This window comes from Sceloporus occidentalis, unplaced genomic scaffold (genome assembly GCF_023333645.1).
Source record: "Sceloporus occidentalis isolate IW3139 unplaced genomic scaffold, rSceOcc1.0.p SCAF_46, whole genome shotgun sequence".
Taxonomy (NCBI): domain Eukaryota; kingdom Metazoa; phylum Chordata; class Lepidosauria; order Squamata; family Phrynosomatidae; genus Sceloporus; species Sceloporus occidentalis.
Window position 1 is genome coordinate 3,976,379 of NW_028317026.1, and position 22,752 is coordinate 3,999,130.

The following is a 22,752-nucleotide window of genomic DNA, read 5'->3' on the forward strand; positions in this document are numbered from 1 at the left end:
CCTGGATAATTGAGCTGATACCAAGTAGAAGCGGACGAAGAAAGAAGATCAAAGAACAAGAAGAGATGAGAGAAGAAGCAGATTTGTGGAAAAGGAGACAGGGACATAGTAGCAGTCAGCGAGTGTGAGCGAGTGTTAGAGAGAGTGTGTGAGAGTTTGAGAGCATTGTCTCATGTTCAGAACTATTTTATTCTATCCTTAAGATCCAACGTTAGGGGAGTCTTATAATCAAGCAAATATGGTAATCAATATAAAAACACTTGCACCTAATGTGGCTACATAAATGCACATACACACATTTTATTTATGAAAATATCTTAAACCTGCTATAAGATGATCAAGTACAAGTGGCTGTGTTTATTGGCACATTTGCATAATACAGATGCTCAATGAACCATCTGCAGTCAAAACAGGAGATTCTGGAAAAAAAATGCCTTGGAAGGTGGTACTGGAGAACCAAAATGAGGACCTATCCAATCTCTATTTCCATCTGTTGTTATTTTTTTCTGATGTTCTGTAAATATATAGATGACTGTGATATAGATGATATTTGTGTATACTGTGCAGAATAAATATATAGCGTATAAAACAGATGGAATACCATTCTCAAAGTAAAATCGATGGAAATCCATTCCTTCCACCAGGTTTCCAAGTGCTTCAGGTTCAAATGATGTAAGGCCTGGGTCACAAATCTTCCTGTAATGAGATAACGCCATCTGTTTATATTCAGGCAAGTGTTTCATTGCTTTTGAAACGGACTGTTTTTCCACATGCTTGCAAACAGTGTGTGGAAAAAAACAGGAGACCTGATGATGGGAGATTTTGATGCAAAAGGGATGGTGTATTTAGCATTTAACAATAAAGAAAGGAGACCCCTTAACTTTTACCTAGTATTTTTTTTTTAAACATGTACTTTATGTAGTTAAATCCGTGGATGCTGTGATTGACAAGGGATAATGAGATTTATCAGGTTATCATAAAAATTGGATGTATTTGTTTTACACAAGTGAGGCGGCCTTCAAGAGACAGCATAAGTCTATAAAAACTAAATAAAACAAATAAAAAATAAATCAAAGCAGATCACTTTTATAATCATGCAACATTCAAAAAAAACCACTGAAATTAAATATGTACAGAAAGTAGCCAAAGCGCATTATCAAAACTTATAACCATGTGACTTGTAAGAGAATAACTTACGTATATGCTTCAAACTCTCCATTATTTATAGCTTCAATCAGCTGCTCTGTGACTTTAATGATTTCCTGCTTGCGTGCTAAAAAAGTAAATAAATGAAAAGGTCTGTTTCACTCTGAAGCCCAGTATCAACTTAGAGTACATCACTGTTTATGGGAATGTGAATATTTGATCTTGTTGGATTCATGATCAAAAATAAATAAACCCTATATTAGTCTTTGAAATGTTCAGCCATCCTCGATAGTTTTTTTTGTGTAGCCATACCCAACTGATTCATGTGGTTTTCAACTTAAAATTAGCATGTTACTGTGGCACATTTATTTTATGCATGAGCAATGTTACCTTGAGACTCAAGATGTCCAGTGTTGGATTTATGGACAATATAGCCCAAAAACAACTTTATGGTCACAGCAGGACACGCTTTTACCACTTTTCACCCAGATGTCTTCACACTAAATTGTCCTGGTAGAGTGGATTCAGTAAACATTCCAGATTGTCTGTAATAATTCCTTTAGAATTATCTCTTAACTTCCCATAATTAATAGGACACCTTACATTAGTATTATTCCCTTGTCTAAAACAAACATAATACAGCAAATGTTCACTTTAGCTCATATCCGTCGACTTTTTCATCGGCTTGGAGTCTCATATTGTATGTATCATCTTGAAAACCATAATTAATTCATGAATGGCAATTCCTATGTAGGTTAGCGACTGCCGTGTGCTGGCTTTACTGTCTCAAGCGCGGCCAACCAAAAGAAACAAGCGGAGAGCATGTTACACAACGCTGCTACACACAGTACTAAAAACCAGGACACATGTATAATAAACACTGCAGAAAACACTTTGCTAATAATCGTCTCAGTGTAAAATCCTTTTCATTTTTATTAGTACTGTGCTTTTGGACCATCTCATATGTTAGGATGCCCTAATTATAAACAGTGCATTGAGAAGATTTCTTACAGTAAAATGTGTCTGTGTTTTATATATAGTCACCCATTCTAATTATGTGTCAGCCAAATAAATGCACAGCATCCATGCCACAAAAGTTTTTTTTAGAGCATATAGTCAGTCACACCAGGAAACATCCCATTTTCTTTCCATGTAGGAACTGAGTGGGTGGAACAGTAGAATGAGTTGGAAGGAAATGAGATAAAATGTCAAAGAGGTGGAAGTGGGTGGCTACCTTTGGAGGTAGTCCCCACTCCATCTAGATATTAAAGGGGAAACCACTAACTACATAGGTAGTATGCATACCTGAAAATGGTTATCTTAAAAAATCATATAAAAAATATAAGTGCAGTTTCACTTATATCAAGGTTGGGTCCTTAAAGTACATTTAATGTCTATTTTCCTCACATAATTGGGTTTGTTCACTAAATGAAGAGGTGTTGGGGGAGAGCAGGAGCTGTGGTTTCAACTACTTGACTTTACTATACATTATAAAAAAGTCTAACCCCAGTTGGCACTTGGCTGGCCCTCTATGCTGTATAGTTAAATGGGTGTGATCTATTTAAAAGAACTCTATGGAATTATGCATCATGCAGGGCCATCTCAGCCTTTTGTGCTGGAGAAGACTTGCCCTTGTTGACCCTTCATGTTGAATAGTGAAATGAAGTAGTTGAAACCACAACTCTCCCTTTAGTGAACAAGCCCCAAATTGAGGTACCTTGCCACGTTGCCTATTTTTAAAAATACATATGTTGGTTTTTTTTGCAGCAGTTAACTAGTAGCAGTCAAAATACGGAATTACTACCGCTCCAGATTCTAAATAAGAATTCAATAGGAATTTATATGACACTGCCGACAAGTATACTTATTATTTCCAGGCCATACTTGTTCTCTATAAAGTAAATCACAAAGAATGCTAATGCTAATGAGATTAGAATAAATGTATTTGTATGGATTTGAGCCACCTGGAACACTGATGTTAGTATTGATCTCATATTAACGGGTAACAGATTCACCAATAACATATTAGGAATGTAAGAATGCATTACTGAATACTTATTACTAAATTTAATATTTTGGTAACAAAGTTATCCCGTGAAGGTTTAAAAGCTGTGCCAGTAAGGTAGCTCCACTATACTTGTGTTGTTGTACAATAGCTCTGGGACAGCCCTCTATTTAAGGAATAACAATAATTCTTATGAAAGAGGCTTTTCTCCAAACACCAGGCACTGTTCATAAGGAGAGTTAGATAACCTGTAGTGGCGTAAGCCCATACTGACTTGACCAGCTCTAACCGGTAGTTCTTTAGCTCATATTGGACAGGAATACTCTTCCTTTCTGGCCGTGTATTTCTGGGATTGTTGGTCCCTTTGTGCTGAGGAAGTTTGCCTTGGGCAGGACTTAGTTGATATACTAAAAGAATGACTCGGTATTGCTTGTTCTAATCAAGGGAGCATCAGATTCAGTGCATAAATCCTAATAAAATCACACAATATATTTTTCGTAACTATATATATATATATTATAAAGCTAAACTTTCCCCCTGACTTACTTTAGAAAATATTTGTAAATAATGGGTTGTAAATGGCTGCATTTTAATCACGCTAGGTTACAAAGTGATATACTAATGTACTAATTATGTGATTTTAACATAATTGGATAGAAACAGCTTCCTATTATACTATCAATCCTTATGTATCAATCAAGTAGTTTTCCATCATTACACTTTCATAACATTTTCATTTTAAAAGATTTGGACTGGCATGATGCCAGAAGGCCTTTTAGAGCCACACGCCCCATTGTGCAGTTTTGGGTTTCTGGGAAAGCCCAATGAACTTACACTGCACAGTTGAAGACGTGGACTGGATGGACTCAGATTCATGCGAATGACTCTTTGAATTTGTGTTTTCTGTGCACTTGGTGGCTGAATTGATGGAAAGAAACACAACATATGAACAAATAAAAATGAAGATGTACAAGATGACCAGAATCTTCAGAAGGAACTGGCAGCAGCTACGGCCACTAGGGCACGGAAAGGATGGCGACCAGAAGAAAGATGTGGAGGAAGGAACAGAAGAGAAGGAGGAAGAGGAGCAGCAGCAGGAAGACTCATGAGCAGTAAACCAGCTCCTCCTCGTACTGCACTCCCCAGTGAAGACTGTACTTTAGGCATGCAAAAATAATGAAGAAAAAAAGAAGAAAAAATAACATGAAGGAAACAGAACAGCATGAAACAGAGAGACATTAAAATATAATAGGATATATAGTCCTGGGAAAGGTGAAGAGATGCTGAAGTAAGAAAATGACAGCACATTTGTTCAGATGCCTTAACACTGCTACAGTAGGATATAAGAGGCACAACTGTACCTAGGGCCAATCGCTCATTGAATATGTATCTGATACAGTATTTACAGCCATTATGCACACCACAAAAATGCTCTGTATTGTTTGGTGTGCCCTGAACTTACCATTACAGGAGCTTGTGTGATTGATCCATTCCTGTATTGTGGGGTTATGCATTGTAAAGGTCTAGGTTGCAGAGGGAAGAGTTTAGCCTGGCCATAAAGCACCAGGGCTAATTTTCACTGCCAGTATCTTGCAGGATAATATATATAATGAAATCACATTTGCAGTGGAAGCCCTAAATGTAATGTCATGAATCTTGCAGTTCAAAATAAATATAACATATGATATATGATCAGAACTAGCATAAATGGAAGCTGGAAGCTGTTTGTTTGCCACAGAAGGTATGTAATTTCCATTGGGAAATAAAGAGAATAATATATAAAAAAATATATAAATATATGGAATATACAAAATTGTTGAAAAGAAAGGCATCTGAACAAATGAGATGGAAAAAAGGAAACAAATAAACCCACTAACACAATCTTTATTCAGCAAAATTAATGAAGCCTTTTAGATTTCTTTCCCGAAAGCAATATCTTGTGATTGCATAATAATATCATAAATTAATATATAATTCCATGAAACCCGTCTTCCCACAGCTTTTATTCTATTATACTTGTGTTTTAGATTAGTTAGAATTATTAATTCGCTGTCGTTTTATTCCTTCTACACTCGTTTAGAAAAGCGATAGACCATGCTCATTATTTCTCCAGCTTCCATCTTACCTTTAATGTCTTCATCTTCAATTGTAGTATTTGAGCTCTCAGTGGATTCCTGTAAAGAATTAAAAGCACTAAAGTAAAGCGACACTGAGCATGAAAGCAACACAAAAATATCAACAGAAAAATTCTAGGACCCGGACTTCAGCTAAAATGGTAAAGATCTGAACACATTTTTATTTTATCCCTGAACAACTCAAACATTATAAATGAGATGGAGCAATACAGGCGGACAGACTCAAACATCCAAAATATGTTATTTAAATACCAACACAACAATTAACAAAGACCCCAACATATCTCCAAAATGTGAACGAAATGTTCTAGTTTATTCTTCATTACAAAATCATTAACATTTAATCAGTTCAGCTCCAGATGGTATATTATAAAGGTTTATGGGAAGACAGAATATACATTATTTATTTATCAATGTTTTATTAGGCTTGAACAAAGACGGCTTACTAAAAATGGCTGGGCTAAAGGAAATAATAAATTAAAAAGGTAGAAAAATGGTGTGTAATATAGATGTATAAAAGGTAAGTACTGATTGAAATCAATTGTTTTGGGTAATCTAGCAGTTACTGGCTGAGGAATTTATTAATGGGAAATTGGATACAACTGAAATGTATTCTGTACAACCTTTCGAGATGTAATTACTATGTTGCACAGTTCAGTAGCTAAGTCTCTGGACTGGTGAACACACCGTATCGTGCCACGTTTCCACTTTGTTATATTGATGACATTGTAATGTTACAATTCTAGGTCTACATTACAAAACCTTTATAACCAACAATAACTTTAGGACATTAGGTTAGAGAGACTATGTGAAAAGGTAAAATCAAAGAAAAGATTTTAAACAAGGCACAGGTTCTACCAAACAAATGGATCAATATTAACATTTGATTGGCCACAGTATTTGGATTTTCTTCGAATTCTGCCATATTACTGAAGTGCAAATGAAACCTTAAAAGTCTGTGAATGATATTGTATTTTAAAATAATGGAACCAGAAATCAATTATTGTAAGGTAATTGGTTTTATTTTGGTACATTTTTATTTAACAATTATCTAACATATGTTACTTGTGTAAGTACGCAATTCCCTGTTCTCCAACACCACAATTACCCACATTGGCCTCAATCTCTAAACCTGAAGTTACTGTCAAATTTCATTACAAAAACCCCTTCATGGGAAGCTCATGTGTCAAGCTGTGTATCTGAAGGAAAAAGACGACTATGGAGCATTCAGACATCAGAGATAAAGTGATACAACTGCATAGATTAGGAAAAGGGTAGAAAATAATATCTAAGTGTTTCAATAACCCAATAAGCACATCGATCAATAATCAGCAAGCCTGGAGTTTGCCACAAGACATTAGACTCTCCAAGCTGTGATGCAGGGAAATGGTCCGTGTTTGGATGAGACACAAAGTTTTTGGCTAAACCTAAACGTGCTGTGTGCAGTTCAAATCTAAAAATGCCCTTGCCTAAAAGCATACTATCCCTACAGCAAAGTAGGTAGTGGTAGCACTATGGTGTGGGGATGCTTAACATCAGAAGGGCCTGGACATCTTGTTATCATTTAAGGATGAAGCTAAATACAAGAAGAAGCATTGCAGTATATTCACTTTTCAACAGAACTACTTAGCCAAAGCAACATTAGAGTGACTCAAGTAAAATATAGGAGACTGTCTGAGAGTAGGTCAAATAGAATCCTATTCAAACTAACATTACAAATGTATGGCACTATGGGAAAATCGTGGTCCACTAATGACTTATAAGCAACCTAAAGAAAAAGTTGTCAAGAATTACTGGCCAAAATCACTCCGACCCTATGTAAAAAGGTGTTATTGCAGAAAAAAGCGGTCCTACCATATATTACTGTATATAGGGTTAAATACTTAAATTATACCAAATTAAAATTGTCACCTTACAATAACTGATTTTGTGTTCCAGAGTTTTAAAATAAAATAGCGCACAGAACAAACATGCAGCATAATCATAGTTCATTAACTTGAGAGAACTGGTAAAGGGTCTGAATATATATTAAATCGAGTCATGGTCTTGGACTAACCACATATACTGTCCCCTGTAATGCACAAAAAACACATTTTTATGCACAACATATGCCTGAAAGACAACAGAGGCTAAAAAAAAGCCCCAAAACAATAGACAGGTGTTCTGCATTACGATATGTTAGTGATGTGACAAAATACATCCACATATTTTCTTAGGTTTGGTTTCCTGAACGTAATCTCACTTTTTGTACACAGCAAAACATTACTCATCACAGAGACAACATTACTATAATAGAGAAACAAAATCTTAGGACACTATGCAAACCCCTTTTCAAGACTTGTTGGACAGAATAAACGCAACAAAAAAAAGCTGTTTACAACATGGCACAAAAACAAAGTAATTGGCTTTGCTGCTTATGATTACAATCAGTAGGCCGTATAAAAAAAAAAAGATTCACTAGTCACGACTTATGCTTATGATTAATTTATTGTAAATCAGAGAGTAAATGCCAGTTATAGATCAACAGAAAAACTAATATTAAGAAATATTATAAAGTATGGCTAGCCATACAGACACACATACATATATATATATATATATATATATATATATATATATATATATATATATATATATATATATATATATATATATATATATATATATATATATATATACACACATATACACACACGCATATATATATAAATCTATATATATATATCAATATATATATATATATATATATATATATAGATAGATAGATAGATAGATAGATATAGATATATAAACATTAAACGCAAAATACTTTAAAAAAAAATACGTAAGGTTTCTTAGCTTTGCCAACTATTATAACATAGTTTATTGCAGCAATCTGATCTTCAACACAGAGGGTGGTAACATTTTGGACAACGATGCAATAGACAATGTCGAGATTTGTTTTACTGACATGAAAGGGAGGGATGATTTTCAAAATGACAAATTCACAAAAACATACACAGACATCATGAAAGCATGATGTGTCACTTGAAAGATTTTTATAGGTTTTGCTTGGGACTTTGGCGCGACTCTTGTGGCAATAGATTTGTGGCGGCAATCTAGAAAGGCAATCTAAAGGAATTGTACATGACCCTGTGTTTATTGCTTTCTTTACAGCCGGCCAAATTTTCAGTCAGCCAGAGATGTGATTACTACATTACGCCCCGATATCTACAATGTGATTGAAGAAGTAACAAAGCCATCCTTGCTTAGGGACTAAAACATGATTTTTTAAAGGTTATAGGCTTAGTGCTTTAAAGAAAATTGTACCACATTACAGGATTTCACACAATTGATTTTATAGTTCACATAATTGTGCCAGTTTCCACAGGCCTCTGTCTTCTATAGAGGTGCTACATGTTTAAAATTTTGAATTTCCTAAAATGAAGCCAGGGAGTTAATTCTGTCACTGTGGAAAATAGCTTTGATATCCGAGTTTTGTTACTTTCGAAAAAATCAATAGGGTACATATCTTTAGTCTCAGATATAAGTGAACTTCTTTTCTCTGTAAAAGTATAATTTTACTGCAATGGCCTAACAAGAATATGGAAAAATGTACTTTGAATACTGTATAATCAATTTATTTTAATATCTGAATAATGCAGTGAATTTTATTAAATAGGTTTTTGGTTATCAACCTGAAGTATTTATAATGACACGAGTTACTCAAAAATTTATTTTTCAATTGCATTTTTCCTTGATGACCTACTATGTAGGAAATTATGTAAAAAGCAATTATAGAATAATCTTACCAGAAACAACAAATTGAGTATAATACTCAATAATAATCTATTTTCCAAGTAAGGTAGTGGCCTATCAAAATTGCATATACTTTTTTTTTTTTTAGGATTTTTTTTTTATTGATTATAATAATAATAAATAAAATATTTTTTATCGGTTTATAGCAGTATTACATTTGTTTTCTTGTTTTAACCAAAGAACCAGTTCCATTCTTACCCTTGTCTTCAATTCAGTTACTAAAAATATATATGATTAACTTATATATGATTTGATTGCATATGGTGTAGAGATGAAATCCTCTGAACATAGATATATTATAAATGTAGGAATGACTGAAAGGAGTTACAACAACTTGAATGGTTACTTTAATGTTCATGGGAAACAAAATGGCAAAACATTTAAAGCACCACAAGGGTCAACTTAAAAATTTAAGAGAAAAAAATAAACTTCTCATGCAAAAAAAACAACAAAACACAGAACATTCTATGAGATAATGGATGAAGGAACACACAACTAGCAACTAAGGATGGTTTAAATTAAGCTTAACATTTAAGAAATGTCAATTCTTGCTGCCAAGTCCAGTTATGGATTCTAGCTGGTAAGTTGCCGTGAGATAAAACAAGAAATGTTTATTAATGTTTGGGAGCCATTCACTAAAAGCTTTAATTGGAAATCAGACTATTCATAATATCTAGGTCCCTTCAGTTTAGTGAATTTCTCCCTTTGATTTTTGCAATGGATAAAATTAGCCATAATAATAAAGAGCTATTCTGGGGCAATGCGAAGCAATCACTGTGCAAATGGGATGCACCTACTGATTGCCCCGTGTTCTTGCTCTTTATAAACATGGCTCAATACTGTTAGAGATGCTAGTTGATGAAGTATGCGGATTGATAAGCAAGATGGAGTTGATTCTTTTCGAATACCTTATTTCCATCAGCAGGGTTGTGGATAACTGTAGATTGGGGCTCCTGAGTGAGAACAAGATAGAGAGAAAAACAGTGCCTATTGGTAAGTACAGTTGCAGAGGTATGAGGGAGAGCAAAAGGAGCCAATGACACAAGAACGCCGACAATACTAACGTAAAATAAACTGGCACCAAACGCCATATCGGAGAGGGACACCGATGTCAGAATCTTTGGGGAAGGCCATTTTACCTACAAGCGCAGCATGCAAAGACCTTATTCATCATCAGTGCTGAGATTCAAAGGGATGGAGAGAAAGAATAAGCACCTGGGTTCTTAAATTAAGAAGCATGCCAACATTGTACTCTAAATGAAAGCGTATTTCTAAGAAGTAATGTTCAAAACAGAGACAGATAACATGCTTTCTATTGAACATCATTTAGAATGGAAATGAATTCTAGTTATGAGACTTATTAATTTATGGAAATCAGTCCATCTGTACTTTTAAAAGATCCACCATTAAGTGACCATTTATAGTATAATTCACATATTACTTCATTATCAGAACAGTTTACTGCCATGCATCTCCCTTAACATGGGCATATGTAGTAAAAGTGTTTGCATAATGGTTTATTCTGCAAACATAATGCCCACATTAGATCTAATAACACAGCTCCTATAACAGTGTCTCAGCCATCTTTATTCTAGTTTTAAAAGCTCACGTCTGAAAGTTTACTTTACGAAAGCTACCTGTACCCACATCTAGCTGTGCCATTCAGGAAAAAAACCAAATGAATAAGGTCCTTTTGTCGTTGCCTAGTAAAACTTTGGTTAGCTCCCTTTGATGTCCCAAGCAAGGTTAAGCCAATGGGTTATATGCATCCAAAGAAGAGCTAAGGGCAACACAAAAGCATTGGGAGAAGACATGCAAAGATCCTGAGCTATTACTACAACCAAGACTAATGCCGCCGAATGCCTGGATGCTAATTGATAACAGTTATGCACAGGGCTACACGAGGAACTTCCTCCACAAAAACCACGACTACACAAATGCAACGGTTTTAAAAACAAAAGAAAGTGAAAGCAGAAGTAAAGGAAATAAACAAGAGAAGAATTTACAATAAGCATGGGTGGAGAACACAAATTATTTATACCAAAGGCGGGGTGGGATCTTTAGGGCTTGTTATTACGTTGGTTTTGTTGCTTATCTGTAAGTATACAGAAAATAGACACAGAAAAAAAAGCCTTAAGACACTTTCAGATGCTGGAATACAGGTCATAGGATCAAGAAAAAAATAAATAAAAGCATTCAACAAAGAAAAAATGCAAAAGTACAATTTATTTGCAGGACCGACTGGAGTACAGATGTGCTTTTATAGGTGCCTATAGTATGCAGTCGTTTTGCCTTACTGCAGTTCTATAGCACTGAATGATATCATGCCTCCTGAGTTTCTTTATACACATAAAGGGTTCAGGTTTACAAATGGATGATCTACAGCATTTTCAGTTCACCAGCAGCTTAACGGAGAGGTAGAAGTCAGAATGCTGTTCTTGTTCTCCAAGGCAGCTTCTAAAATCAGATGTTGGCTCTGGAGTCTTACATCATCCTGGTCTGATAATCTACCAAAACTCACACATAATGTTCTGTTTACAACCAAATCATATAAAACAAAAAAATATCATTTTGTTGTATTACAAAGAAAATAACATTAATATGCTGTTGATGTTATACAGCTTTGTATTAAACCTTTACAAAAAGACTATATTTGTTAAAGAAAGAGCCAACTGTATGGCTTGATGTAATAATCCAGCTATTCACTGAAACTGTATAAAAAGCACCATTAAAGCATATACATTTCATTGCATTGGAGCTGATGCCTCCACTACATTGACCCACATCTTGTGATATGATTAGATCGTAAAATAGCTTATTTGGCTGCACTGTCCATCGAACGTTCCAACTTGGGTATTGCGGTCTAATTTGAAATGACGAGGGTTAATGAAACATGCTTAAGAAAGCTTTACGTTAGTGAATGAAGCACAGTTTTCATTACACTACAATCATTGTATTTCCGATAAAGAACAAGGAAAAGTGCACTTCAAAAACTACTAATTAACAATGTAATCCAGCCTTTCTAATATTAAAGTTATTTTTCCTTTATTTCCAAATGCATTGTTTGACAGAATACAAGGCTGCCTGTGTATACATTTGCCAATTTTTATAAATTAGGAAGTAGTAAGTAGAAGGGGGCCAGTCATTCATTATTATTTATTGTAAGTATTATTTAGACTTTATTATACTAGATTTTAAGAACTAAAAATAAATGAATTGCTTTTAAGTTCATGCTGGAAAAAAAATCTACATTTGTTTGCATGCTGTACATTAATAAAAATAGATAAGATATAGTTTCTTTCAAATATATTTATATGTTAATTATATTTATTTGCATGTCTATTAAATGCATACACACACTCAAATGTCATTGAATGGGCCACATGGCAAAAACACCTAATTAGTGAATAAGCGCGTATACATTCATACATACATACAGTACATACCAAAGAGTTCTGCTGAACATAGGAGACAAGCCCTGGATCAGTGATATCCACTATAAGTGAATAAGTTGTCTCCTGTCTTCGGCAGAAATCTTTGGTGTGCTGTTTCACTTCCCTATATATGAACTTTGGTTTGAAGATGCAGGTATGGATTTAGATTTTTGAAGCTGTGTGCAGGATTACTTTGGCCCATATATATTAATAAATGCACTGTAAGGTTGTCACTGTAAACAGATTAAACACACTCTCAATTTCAATGGCTTCCACAAGTCCTTTCAACCGGAACAGCACATTTTCATGACCTCTTAGTTTGTATCAACATGTGGCCAGCTTCCAGGATGTCAAACTGTGAGCTAAGCTAGAGATATATATCCTTCTGAAACCCGAAGCATTCACAGCCGTTGAGTTCAGCACCCCTGCTTTAGGATTTAAAGTCACAGCAGAACCAACTCTACATCAACGGCAAATTTTGCAAAGGTCCTCACCATTATCTGAACACAGTATTTCCTTTTCTGAAATGACCAGTCAGTGAAATGAGAAGAAAAATGAGTTTAGAAAAGGCCTATTAAAATGGTAAATGGTCTGAAGAAAATCAGGAAAGTCTAAGAAATCGGAATATGTATAGCTTGGGAGGAGTAGAGTAAGAGTGGAGGTGATAAAAATGTAAATGCATAAAGGGATTTAACACTGAACACGAGAAAGGTTTATGTCGTCGACATCCATTAAATTCTCTGTAAGAAAATGTTACTTTTGGGGGGTGATATATAAGTGGAAAGACCAGTTAAGATTTGAGTCTTCACAGCATAAATAGTGGGCGGACTAGATGGGCCCAATGATTCTTATCTGCTGTCAAATTCTACATTTCCTTGTGACTGGTGAGAAAAATTCTGTCCAGATCAAATACGGCACTGTAATGGCTTTTAAATGCAAATGAAAATATGCTAAACAAGATCTTCTTATGTGTTCCTAATCACACTAAGGAGCGGCCATTGTGAAAAACAAAACAAAAACAAAGGTGTCTCAACCCATGACCCAATACTCGACCCAAACAGTCTTTAAAGATCAGCAGTGTCAGCTGGATGCCAGGATGGCATATTATATTACAATATCAAGCATTGCAGTTTATATTATTGAGAGATTACCAGGTTCCATGTGCCTTCTATTACAACCAATCTTCTTATATGGAGCATCTGTGGTCTTTTATGAATGGGTGATATCAAAGTACCGGTAGTTCTGTTTGTAATCTCTAAACAACACTATTGATTTTTAAGGTCACATCATACAAGTCATGGAGCCTTTTGTTACCCAGACTATAAAATAGATGGAAGTGAATCTGTTAAGTATCACAATCACCACACAATTATATCAAATGGCATTATGCCAACATACCTTGACACCATCAGGTTTCTTCAATAAACTTCTTGCTGCTGCAATTGGATGACAGATGATAAATTAGTAGTTGTTTAAAATGAGTACCACTTTCGTAAAACATGGTACATGGCACAACATGGACAAGCGGCTGGAAAGAATTGATTGCATTTTATCATTATTTTAAGTTTGCATCCAAAGCTGCTAAATATATTGGCAGAAATAATCCATTATTTTGCAGAAGTAAACTTCAAGTGTGATCAGTGAACAGATATTTGCTCAAAGTGGCTATTTTTCAGTATTTCTTTTTTTACTACTCTCGACTAAAGAATAAAATCTGACATGCTGTACTGTAAAGGCACTACGTACGGGGAATATTTTAGAATTAAATTATGTATGTATCATCTATACAAAATATCACGCTTATGTGGTTTGCAATATACCATATATGACAATCTATCATTTTAGCCAATAAATGCACTAAACTCGTATAACTAACTAATCCATTACTGTGAGCACAATTTGTTTTAATATAAGCAATTACTCGTTGTCAAGAAGAGCACGCTAAACATTATATCAAAACGATGTATAACGTCTTTCAGAATCCTCTCTCCCCTCATTGCATCACAACTCTTACGCCTACAGTTCAGGTACATTATCTTCAATTGTGGGTGTAAGAATTGCATGTCAGGAATAATACCAGAGTTGGTTCAGGTGTTTTAAATACAAGTAAAATGGCAAAGCTGGAACCTTGGACATTACAGCAGATAGATCTAATGTGCTTGAAACAAAAAATACTTTATTATACCTACGTTTCTGCCTTAAAGCCGCAAAGTATTGGAAAATGCTATAGTGTGCAGATAATTTCTAGACGCCTTACAGGCAAGCACTGATCCAAGGAACATTTCCTTTAATAGTTGGTTTCTTCAGGTACACCACTGAATGCACTTTAGAGAATAGGTTCAAAAATAATACAGTGGACAAACTGTTCAAGGTAGGATATTGCTATACTGGTGTTCGGAATATATATATTATATATACATACAGAGTATGCAGAGATAACTCTGGAAAACTTGCTTTTAAATATCATGTTAGTCGAATAAAAAAGTTTCACTGCATACTATTTTTTTTTTGACATCGTGTCTACTGGACTAATTTGGCTAAATCCATTTACATATATTTTTATGGCATTATTATTTTGCTGCGTAGAGGATTTAGTTCTTATTTGCTGACATTTTTTTCCGAGTGTAGTTTGGCCATCACTTTTACTTTTATTCATACCTGTTTGCTATTGTTCCTTTGTAATTGTACAGCTTTTTTTTTTTTTTATTTGCCAATATACATCAAAAACATGCCCAGAAGAGCTTTTGTTAATAAAATCAAAAACAAAATCAGCGTTTAAGCAGAAATCTCGCGGAAATGTCTGAGCAGCTCGCAGAAATTCAGAAACTTGCAGGATTATTTGTTAAAGCAGTGCAGAGATTAAAATTGAGATGGAAGAGGGACTTCTTTGGGTCTTACCTCACATGGAATACATTCCACATAAAAGAAAAAAAAATTAGAAAAAAAGGAAAAAATAAAAACACAATTACAACTATAGCAGTATGAGCGACTGATGTAAATGTCATGCATTGGCAACAGCTATATGGGGTTATATTGAATGGAAATTTCAGCCTCGATAAAATGCTCTTTAGAACAAAGGAATTTAAAATCAATTGAGCGATATAATAGCTGCACAGCAAGGGGACAGCTGGTATTTCAGGTTATGACATTTTGCCATTTTACTAACTGAAATTAGCAGGGAGAGACATTTTATGGTAAATAAAAATGGCTCATATAACTTTAAAGGCATGTGACAGGTCAGCGAACATAAAATACTATCTTTGGCGTCTGTCAATGTTGAAAGATCACCTTTGCACGGATTCACAAGCACGGTCGCGGGAGAACGCTGCTTGGGTGGAAGGCAGGATTTGTGATTCTTATACTGTGTTCATCTTTTTAACAAAGATGCCAAATGACTATTTCAATAGTACATAGTGGAGTCTATTCACTAAAAGGCGAGTTTGTCCTTCAGCTTTTTGACTTTACATTGTGAAGGTACAAACCCAGTGGGCTTCTGCTGCAAGAAACCACAACTCTCGTGCACCCTATCCTTTTATTGAATAAACACCATAGACACGTCATATTTATAATGTGCCAATTTATATGTGTTTTTACAGAATCAAAAGCTGAGCAGTTGATTATTTTTTCCCCCAATTAAATATAAAGGCAAAGCTGGGTTTGCTTAATAGTAATTTCAGGCATGTGCAATTTGCCTAAAGAGTCTCTTCACTAAATACTTTACCAGAATTGCCACCTGTGTGAAATGATTAGAAAATATATTTAGTAAAGTATATGAAATTACTATATTAGGCAAGCCAATAATGTATTTTTAATGTAAACAAAAATAAATATCTTGTTTTTATTAAAAATGATAATTTTCCTTTAGTTGTACCGGGAATGCAAAAAAAGTCTGTATAATGTAATTGAATGTAACATATAGTTTTCCATTGAATATACTCCACAATGAACACAATGTAACAAAATAAAATAAAGCCTATGCAAAAAAACATTTCCTTGTTATGTATGTTTAATTAACAGCATACCGCATTAAGTAGCTTTTTAAATACACACACATATATTACTTCTTTTAATCTGAAAATATCATTATACTGGTTTATTTCCCGTACAGAACATTAAAATGCAGGTTTGGGAAAAGTGACAGATCCACTTTAATAAGCCAATTAGAATTGACTACGAAATTCACCTACAAACCATTAATAGTAGTTTTGATGAACAATTATGGTAGCTATGTTTCCCAGCCCTACAAATACTAGGACACTTTGCTGTTATTTCCAGAATAAACAACTCTGAGTGCTTTCAGCTCACCCAAAGACAAAAAAAGAAGAAGAGAGTCTTAAGGTTGTAACTAAACATACCTGAGAAGTTTCTGGTCGCCAGCATGGTGGTCAGTATAGCTCCCTTGAAAGAACAAGAGTAAGCCAGAATATTAATCAATATTTAAAATGGTTTGTTATTTAATAAAGTGTTAAGAACTGGATCGTCAAGATCCATGAGATACAAGCGCTTCATGAGACACTTGTACTAGGAAGATCAACGAAAGGACCTGCAATGAAATGTATGTAATACAAGTTACGATGCAGGCTAATTACTTTACAATACAATATATATTTAAACAGGGAGCAGTAAATACATTTTAAAGTGTGTAAACACTTGTCTAAATCAGTCAAGTAGAGAACTTGAGAGGGTAAAACATGGAACATGTACAAAAGGTAGCGATGAGTGGCAGTGACAGTGTTTGCCATCTATCAATGAGCTCTTAGATTTCCAGTACCCCGAGTAAAGCCCTAGTTGTTTCAATGAAGACACAACTCGGGGACAGAAATTGCGGGTAACTCACCAATGCAAACTGGCAGAAAGATCCTGAACTTCTCTAACACTGTTCTAGTTACCATCATGAAGCCATAATGGGTATTATTTGCATTTTTGAACTTGTAAGATTCCGGCAACACTTCTATTTTCCTTGGAAAAGAGGTAACCAGCAGCTTTGCAGGGGATTGTTGAACTAGAAAGTATACAATCTTAGCCAACATGTGTATGAACACAGTGACAATCCTGCACAAGCCTGCCTTTAGCTTTTTTTTGTTAATCCATCAGTTAATTGCATTCTTAAATTGTATTAGCATAATAGTACTCAGAGGCAGATAAGCAGCAGGAAAGACAGCTGTACGGACCTCAAAAAAAAACACGACATGCACGGTGGTGAGATTATTCAAAGCCAGCGTGTGGCTCAAGGTAAAACAGTATTTAAGTGTTTTGTAATTTGTGATATCCACAGAAATGCAGAACAATTATTCTAGAATATAGGAGTTCATTTTTATATAGTGCCACTTGAGAAAATTACAACGGGAAATGAGACGATACTTTATCTTTCATTATCTCTAGACTTGCATCCAATCCCCTTAGTTATGTTTTAAAGTTCAACTTAAACATTGTTGAGCTCATAAGGCCCTGCTCATTTTTTTAAAGATATTAAACTCATTTAACACAATATAATAAGGATGGTCGGTAAATATAAATGTTTTCTAGTATTCACTTCAGGAAATATATTTATTTATTGTCAAGATTGTTTGGTGCTTCACAATGTATGATGTAGGGGAGCAGCTGCAGCTTTCAGCGTTGCGCCAGTATCAGAAGTAAGGGTTCTGCTTACCTTTAACTTCCTTCTTGCGTTAAATTTCTTCAAGCAATCTACAGTCTCCTGCCTGTGCATCATCGAGGCTACGGTAGAGCGTTGCTGAAAGGAATAAAAGGTGAATATGTTAAAGAGTAGTATGTCGGTAAATGACTAGAAGAGGCAGTAGAAATTACACAAAGGGATCACTTTGATCATTTTAATTATTTCTAGTCTAGAAAAATACACGTGGAGATAAATGAAGATAAATGAATAGAATTAATTTCGTATGTGCATCACGGACCAGGAGCCATATACTATGGAGGGTCTGAAAAATGATGGGTGGCTTTGTTACCGCATATGAAAACCAACACGTACGATGAAAATAATAAGCATTGGTTTGCCACAGGTTAGGGATTTTGCCGACTCAATATTTGCAAGGCATAACACCACAATTAATAAAATACTTATCCATTTGATTTGGTTTCACTTTAAATTGCCCACTTTTTAACGAAAAACTAATTTATATGCCACATGCCTTACACTGAATTGCATTGAGGTAATAAAGTTGACAAGAATATATATTTTATTATAGTTCTTGTTAACTTACACAGATCCAAGGATGTTTCAGAGCTTCGGCAGCAGTAATTCGTTTGGCTGGATTAATTGTCAGCATTTTGTTTATCAGGTCCTTGGCTTCAGGTGTCACTGTATCCCACTCCGGTGACGGAAACTGCAAAACAGTGTAAAGAAGTAAAGGAAGAAGATAATTAGACGACAAACATATAATTTTAAACTAGATGGCCTCATTTGAAGGAGTATAAAATTGCATACTTACATCATACGCACCAGCCTTTATCTGCTGATACAGCCTGTGCTGGTCCTCATCCCAGAAAGGTGGGTATCCCACCAGAAGAATGTAGAGAATGACTCCTTTGAAATAGCAAATGCAAGAACAGCTTCAGCTACAACCAGTTAGAGTGAACAAATGTTCTGGCACTAAAACAGGTTACTGATTTTATTATATTAAGATCTGTTTCTGAATATTCAGCTTAGACATTGGAGATGTCTTCAATCTTAAAGTTGGGAGAGGCAGATCAGTTAGAATATAATTAACTTTTGCTGATTCTGTAAGTTATTATTATTATTATTATCTTTTATTTATAAAGCGCCAACAGTTTACGCAGCGCTTAATACAATTCATATATTCAAGGGGTATGACAAGACGAGAATTGACAGACTAAGACAAATCGATACATTAGGTGGAGAGAGCCCTGCTCGCAAGCTAACACTGCTAGGATAACATAAGCACTAGGAAAGGTTACCCTGCATAAATCATCAGCTGTGTACTGTTAGATGATTGTTACCAGTTACCTTAGTAAAACTGGTCATAAATACACAGATTATCACCCCTGTAGCTTTTCTTGATCTCAGAATCATGTCCAAACCATTGACTTTCCAAAGGTGTGTGTATGTATGTATGTATACATACACATACAGCAGAGTTTAAAAGCTTGGGGTCACTTAGAAACATCCTTGTTTTGAAATGAAAAGCGCATTTTGGCCATTGAAATAACATGGAATGGATCACAAATACAGGTGTTGTTAAATGTTGTAAATGCCTACTGTGGCTGGAAATGGCTGATTTTTAGTGGAATATCTTCTTACAGATCTTCATATCAAAGGTAGAGAACCCCTTTAGCAACCATGATTTCTGTCTGCCTACAACCCTTCCACCACCCTGCAATTAATGATGCCCCCCAACTCAACATATTGTTGCTTCAAATGTACCTGCAGTGTGAAATGGAATTAAATGACTGCAACCCTGTATTAAAATGTAAAGTGAACAATACGGTATATTCTAAAATATAGGCAACTTGGGCTCCATAGAAAAAGAATGTGTTTCCACTACAGGCAATCACGGTATTATACTTATGCCAGTCAAGCTGGCACAGCCTTTGTTAACTGGAGTTTGTCACCACGGCTCTTTTCAACATAACACACTTCGTAAACAAACAAACAGTTTATGATTTAATCAGATTAACACAGTTTTTATTAATAATAATAGTATCAATAATAATAATAATCATTATAGCAGTAACAATGGCTATAATACATATGCCGAGTCTGCCAATTTCATAACTGCGTAAGCGTGTCTCAGCATGGTTCCTGTTTATATCTGCTATATCCTTGTTTACATTTGCAGAAAGCCCTGAAAAGGTTTGCATGTGAGTTACTGGGTAATTAGGTTTAGAACACAGCTATGTTTATTTGCTTTTTTACACAATCACCCAACATGATGACTGTGAGGAGGAAAACGAGCACTTACCACATGCCCACATATCCACTGGTTTGCCATATGGGTCTTTCCGTAGCACCTCTGGTGAGAGATAACCAGGTGTGCCCGCAAAACCTAAAACAAAGTTGTAAAAAGGTGAGCTGCTGTTCTGTTTAATCTTTGGCAGAGTCTTGAATACTTATTTGAATGCAGCAGGTTATCAAATTCACATAAGGACCAAGGGTGCACCTGGCCCTTCAATGGGCATAGCTACAACAGCAGCCTACTCGTCCTGCAAAAGACGGGGAGCAGTGCGAGGGAGATGGAGCGTGCAAGTATGTGCGCTCTACTCTCTGCTGCTTTTAGTGCTAAAAGTTTGGTGCTCTTGGCAGAAAAACATCAGAAGATTCATTATGTTCTAATGCAGAATATATCTGACATGTAAGACCATGTCACGCAAGCCTTCCAGGCATGCATTTTTCATTCAAGTGTCCCTTTACACAGTGTGTGTGTGTGATAGAAGCAGCATGATGCTGCACTGCAACAGGATACATCTGTATTTTAGTAGTAGGGCCACTTTAAATTTAAAGCATGGTTACCAAGGAAACTGAAATCTGTCAAAGATATTTGAAAGCTCAAATTGAATCATGTGAGGCATAACTAAATATACACTCATGCAAAAAAAAAATGCAGCCCCATTTCCTTTTTTCCACACAGAGCTAAAGTAGAATAAGAGAATGAAAGATGAGGTATTGGAAGACAGAATTGGAGAACTAGTTCTTTAATCGGGGCCGTGTATAAAAAAGCATTATAAAGAGCAGCTATATTTGTAATGCAATCCTGTATTGTACATTTTTCTATAAAAATGTCACATCAGAAATCAGGACATATTACATGAAGGGTAACCAATCTTGTCATTTCCTTGCTGAGTGCCGAGGGTCAGGGAAAATTTATATACTGTAATAATTCAGTATATATATATATATATATATATATATATATATATATATATATATATATATATATATATATATATATATATATATATATACACACCGTATTTTCCGGCGTATAAGACGACTTTTTAACCCGTGAAAATCTTCTCAAAAGTCTGGGGTCGTTTTATACACCGGGTACTTACCGAGCCGGAGAATCACGATTCGCCACAAAGCCACGTATCTCTAGGGGAGGGGCGAGCACAGAAGCCGCCTCCTCTGGGCCGGTCTTCAGGGCAGCGCCGAGGTAGGTGCAAGATCGTGATCTCCCCAACTAGCCCTGATCTGCGGGCGCCCGATGAGCAGGGCTGGTTGGGGAGATCACGACCTCCCTCTAACTAGCCCAGAATTAGGGAGCTCGAGGTCTGGCACTTCAGACCTCGGCTTCTGTGCTCTCTAATCACTACGCGCCGGCTATTGATGCCGACCGCGGGGATGACATCATATCCCAGCGCTCGGCAATTGTCGCCGCGTAGGGATGAAGGAGCAGTAAAGCAGAGGTCTGAAATGACAGACCTCGCGCTCCCACAACTGGATGGAAGAAAGAAAAGGTAAGAGATGGGGAGAAAGGGGTGTAAGTACAGTGTATGTGTATATATGTGTGTGTAAGGTCAGTGTATGTGTATGGTCAGGTGTGTGTAAGAGCAGTGTAGGTATTTGTGTGTTTGTAAGCTGGTGTGTGTGTATATATAATATATATATATATATATATATATATACACACACACACACACACACCTGTGTGTGTGTGTAAAGGCAGGGGTGTGTGGTGAGGGCAGTGTATAAATGTGTATGCATGGACAGGCGTATGTTAGTATGTGTAGATATATTATATATATATGTGTGTGTGTGTGTGTGTGTAACGGCAGTGTATGTATGTATATGTCTGTGTATGGGCAGTGTATGTGTATGGACAGGTGTGTGTAAGGGCAGTGTATGTGTATGTGTATGTGTGTTTGTAAGCTGGTGTGTACGTGTATATGTGTGTAAAGGAAGGGGTGTGTGAGGGCAGTGTATGTCTATACATGTGTGTGTGGACAGGCATATGTTAGGGAGAGCTGACCCGCCCAATCCAAGCAGGCTTTGTATACAACAACCAGCCAATCACCGGTAAGGTACATCGCTTGCCGTGATTGGCTGGTTGTTGTATACTGGGTAGAGGGGTAATCTTATACGGCGAGTATAGCCCAAACTCTATATTTTATGATAAGTTGTGCTGTTTATAGATACCTAGTTAAGAGCTAACAATACATCATATCAACATTTTATACTGGTAAAGACAAAATTGTTATGCTCATTATTTTCCCGTAAATTCCAAACTTAATGATAATCTATTTAAATGAATGTATT

General features: G+C 35.6%; 1 protein-coding gene across 23 annotated transcripts in view; it reads right to left on the reverse strand.

Annotated features, from left to right (window-relative positions):
- LOC149289350 (calcium/calmodulin-dependent protein kinase type II delta chain-like) overlaps nucleotides 1-22,752 on the reverse strand; it is a 94,452-nt gene that overhangs the window by 4,134 nt on the left and 67,566 nt on the right. For 2 of the 23 annotated variants that reach the window (XM_089490666.1, XM_089490665.1), the window contains exons 8-19: nucleotides 20,459-20,542; nucleotides 18,968-19,062; nucleotides 18,740-18,862; nucleotides 18,169-18,252; nucleotides 16,874-16,916; nucleotides 13,917-13,954; nucleotides 13,013-13,039; nucleotides 11,126-11,179; nucleotides 9,993-10,037; nucleotides 5,277-5,325; nucleotides 1,198-1,273; nucleotides 602-696 (exon numbers count right to left, since the gene is read on the reverse strand). In XM_089490666.1, coding sequence (XP_089346792.1) covers nucleotides 602-696; nucleotides 1,198-1,273; nucleotides 5,277-5,325; nucleotides 9,993-10,037; nucleotides 11,126-11,179; nucleotides 13,013-13,039; nucleotides 13,917-13,954; nucleotides 16,874-16,916; nucleotides 18,169-18,252; nucleotides 18,740-18,862; nucleotides 18,968-19,062; nucleotides 20,459-20,542 — 813 coding nt within the window. Of the gene's footprint in view, nucleotides 1-601; nucleotides 697-1,197; nucleotides 1,274-5,276; nucleotides 5,326-9,992; nucleotides 10,038-11,125; nucleotides 11,180-12,530; nucleotides 12,543-13,012; nucleotides 13,040-13,901; nucleotides 13,955-16,234; nucleotides 16,252-16,873; nucleotides 16,917-18,168; nucleotides 18,253-18,739; nucleotides 18,863-18,967; nucleotides 19,063-20,458; nucleotides 20,543-22,752 lie in introns of all 23 variants that reach the window. The other 21 variants (XM_089490671.1, XM_089490669.1, XM_089490668.1 and 18 more) reach the window with 13 other exon arrangements.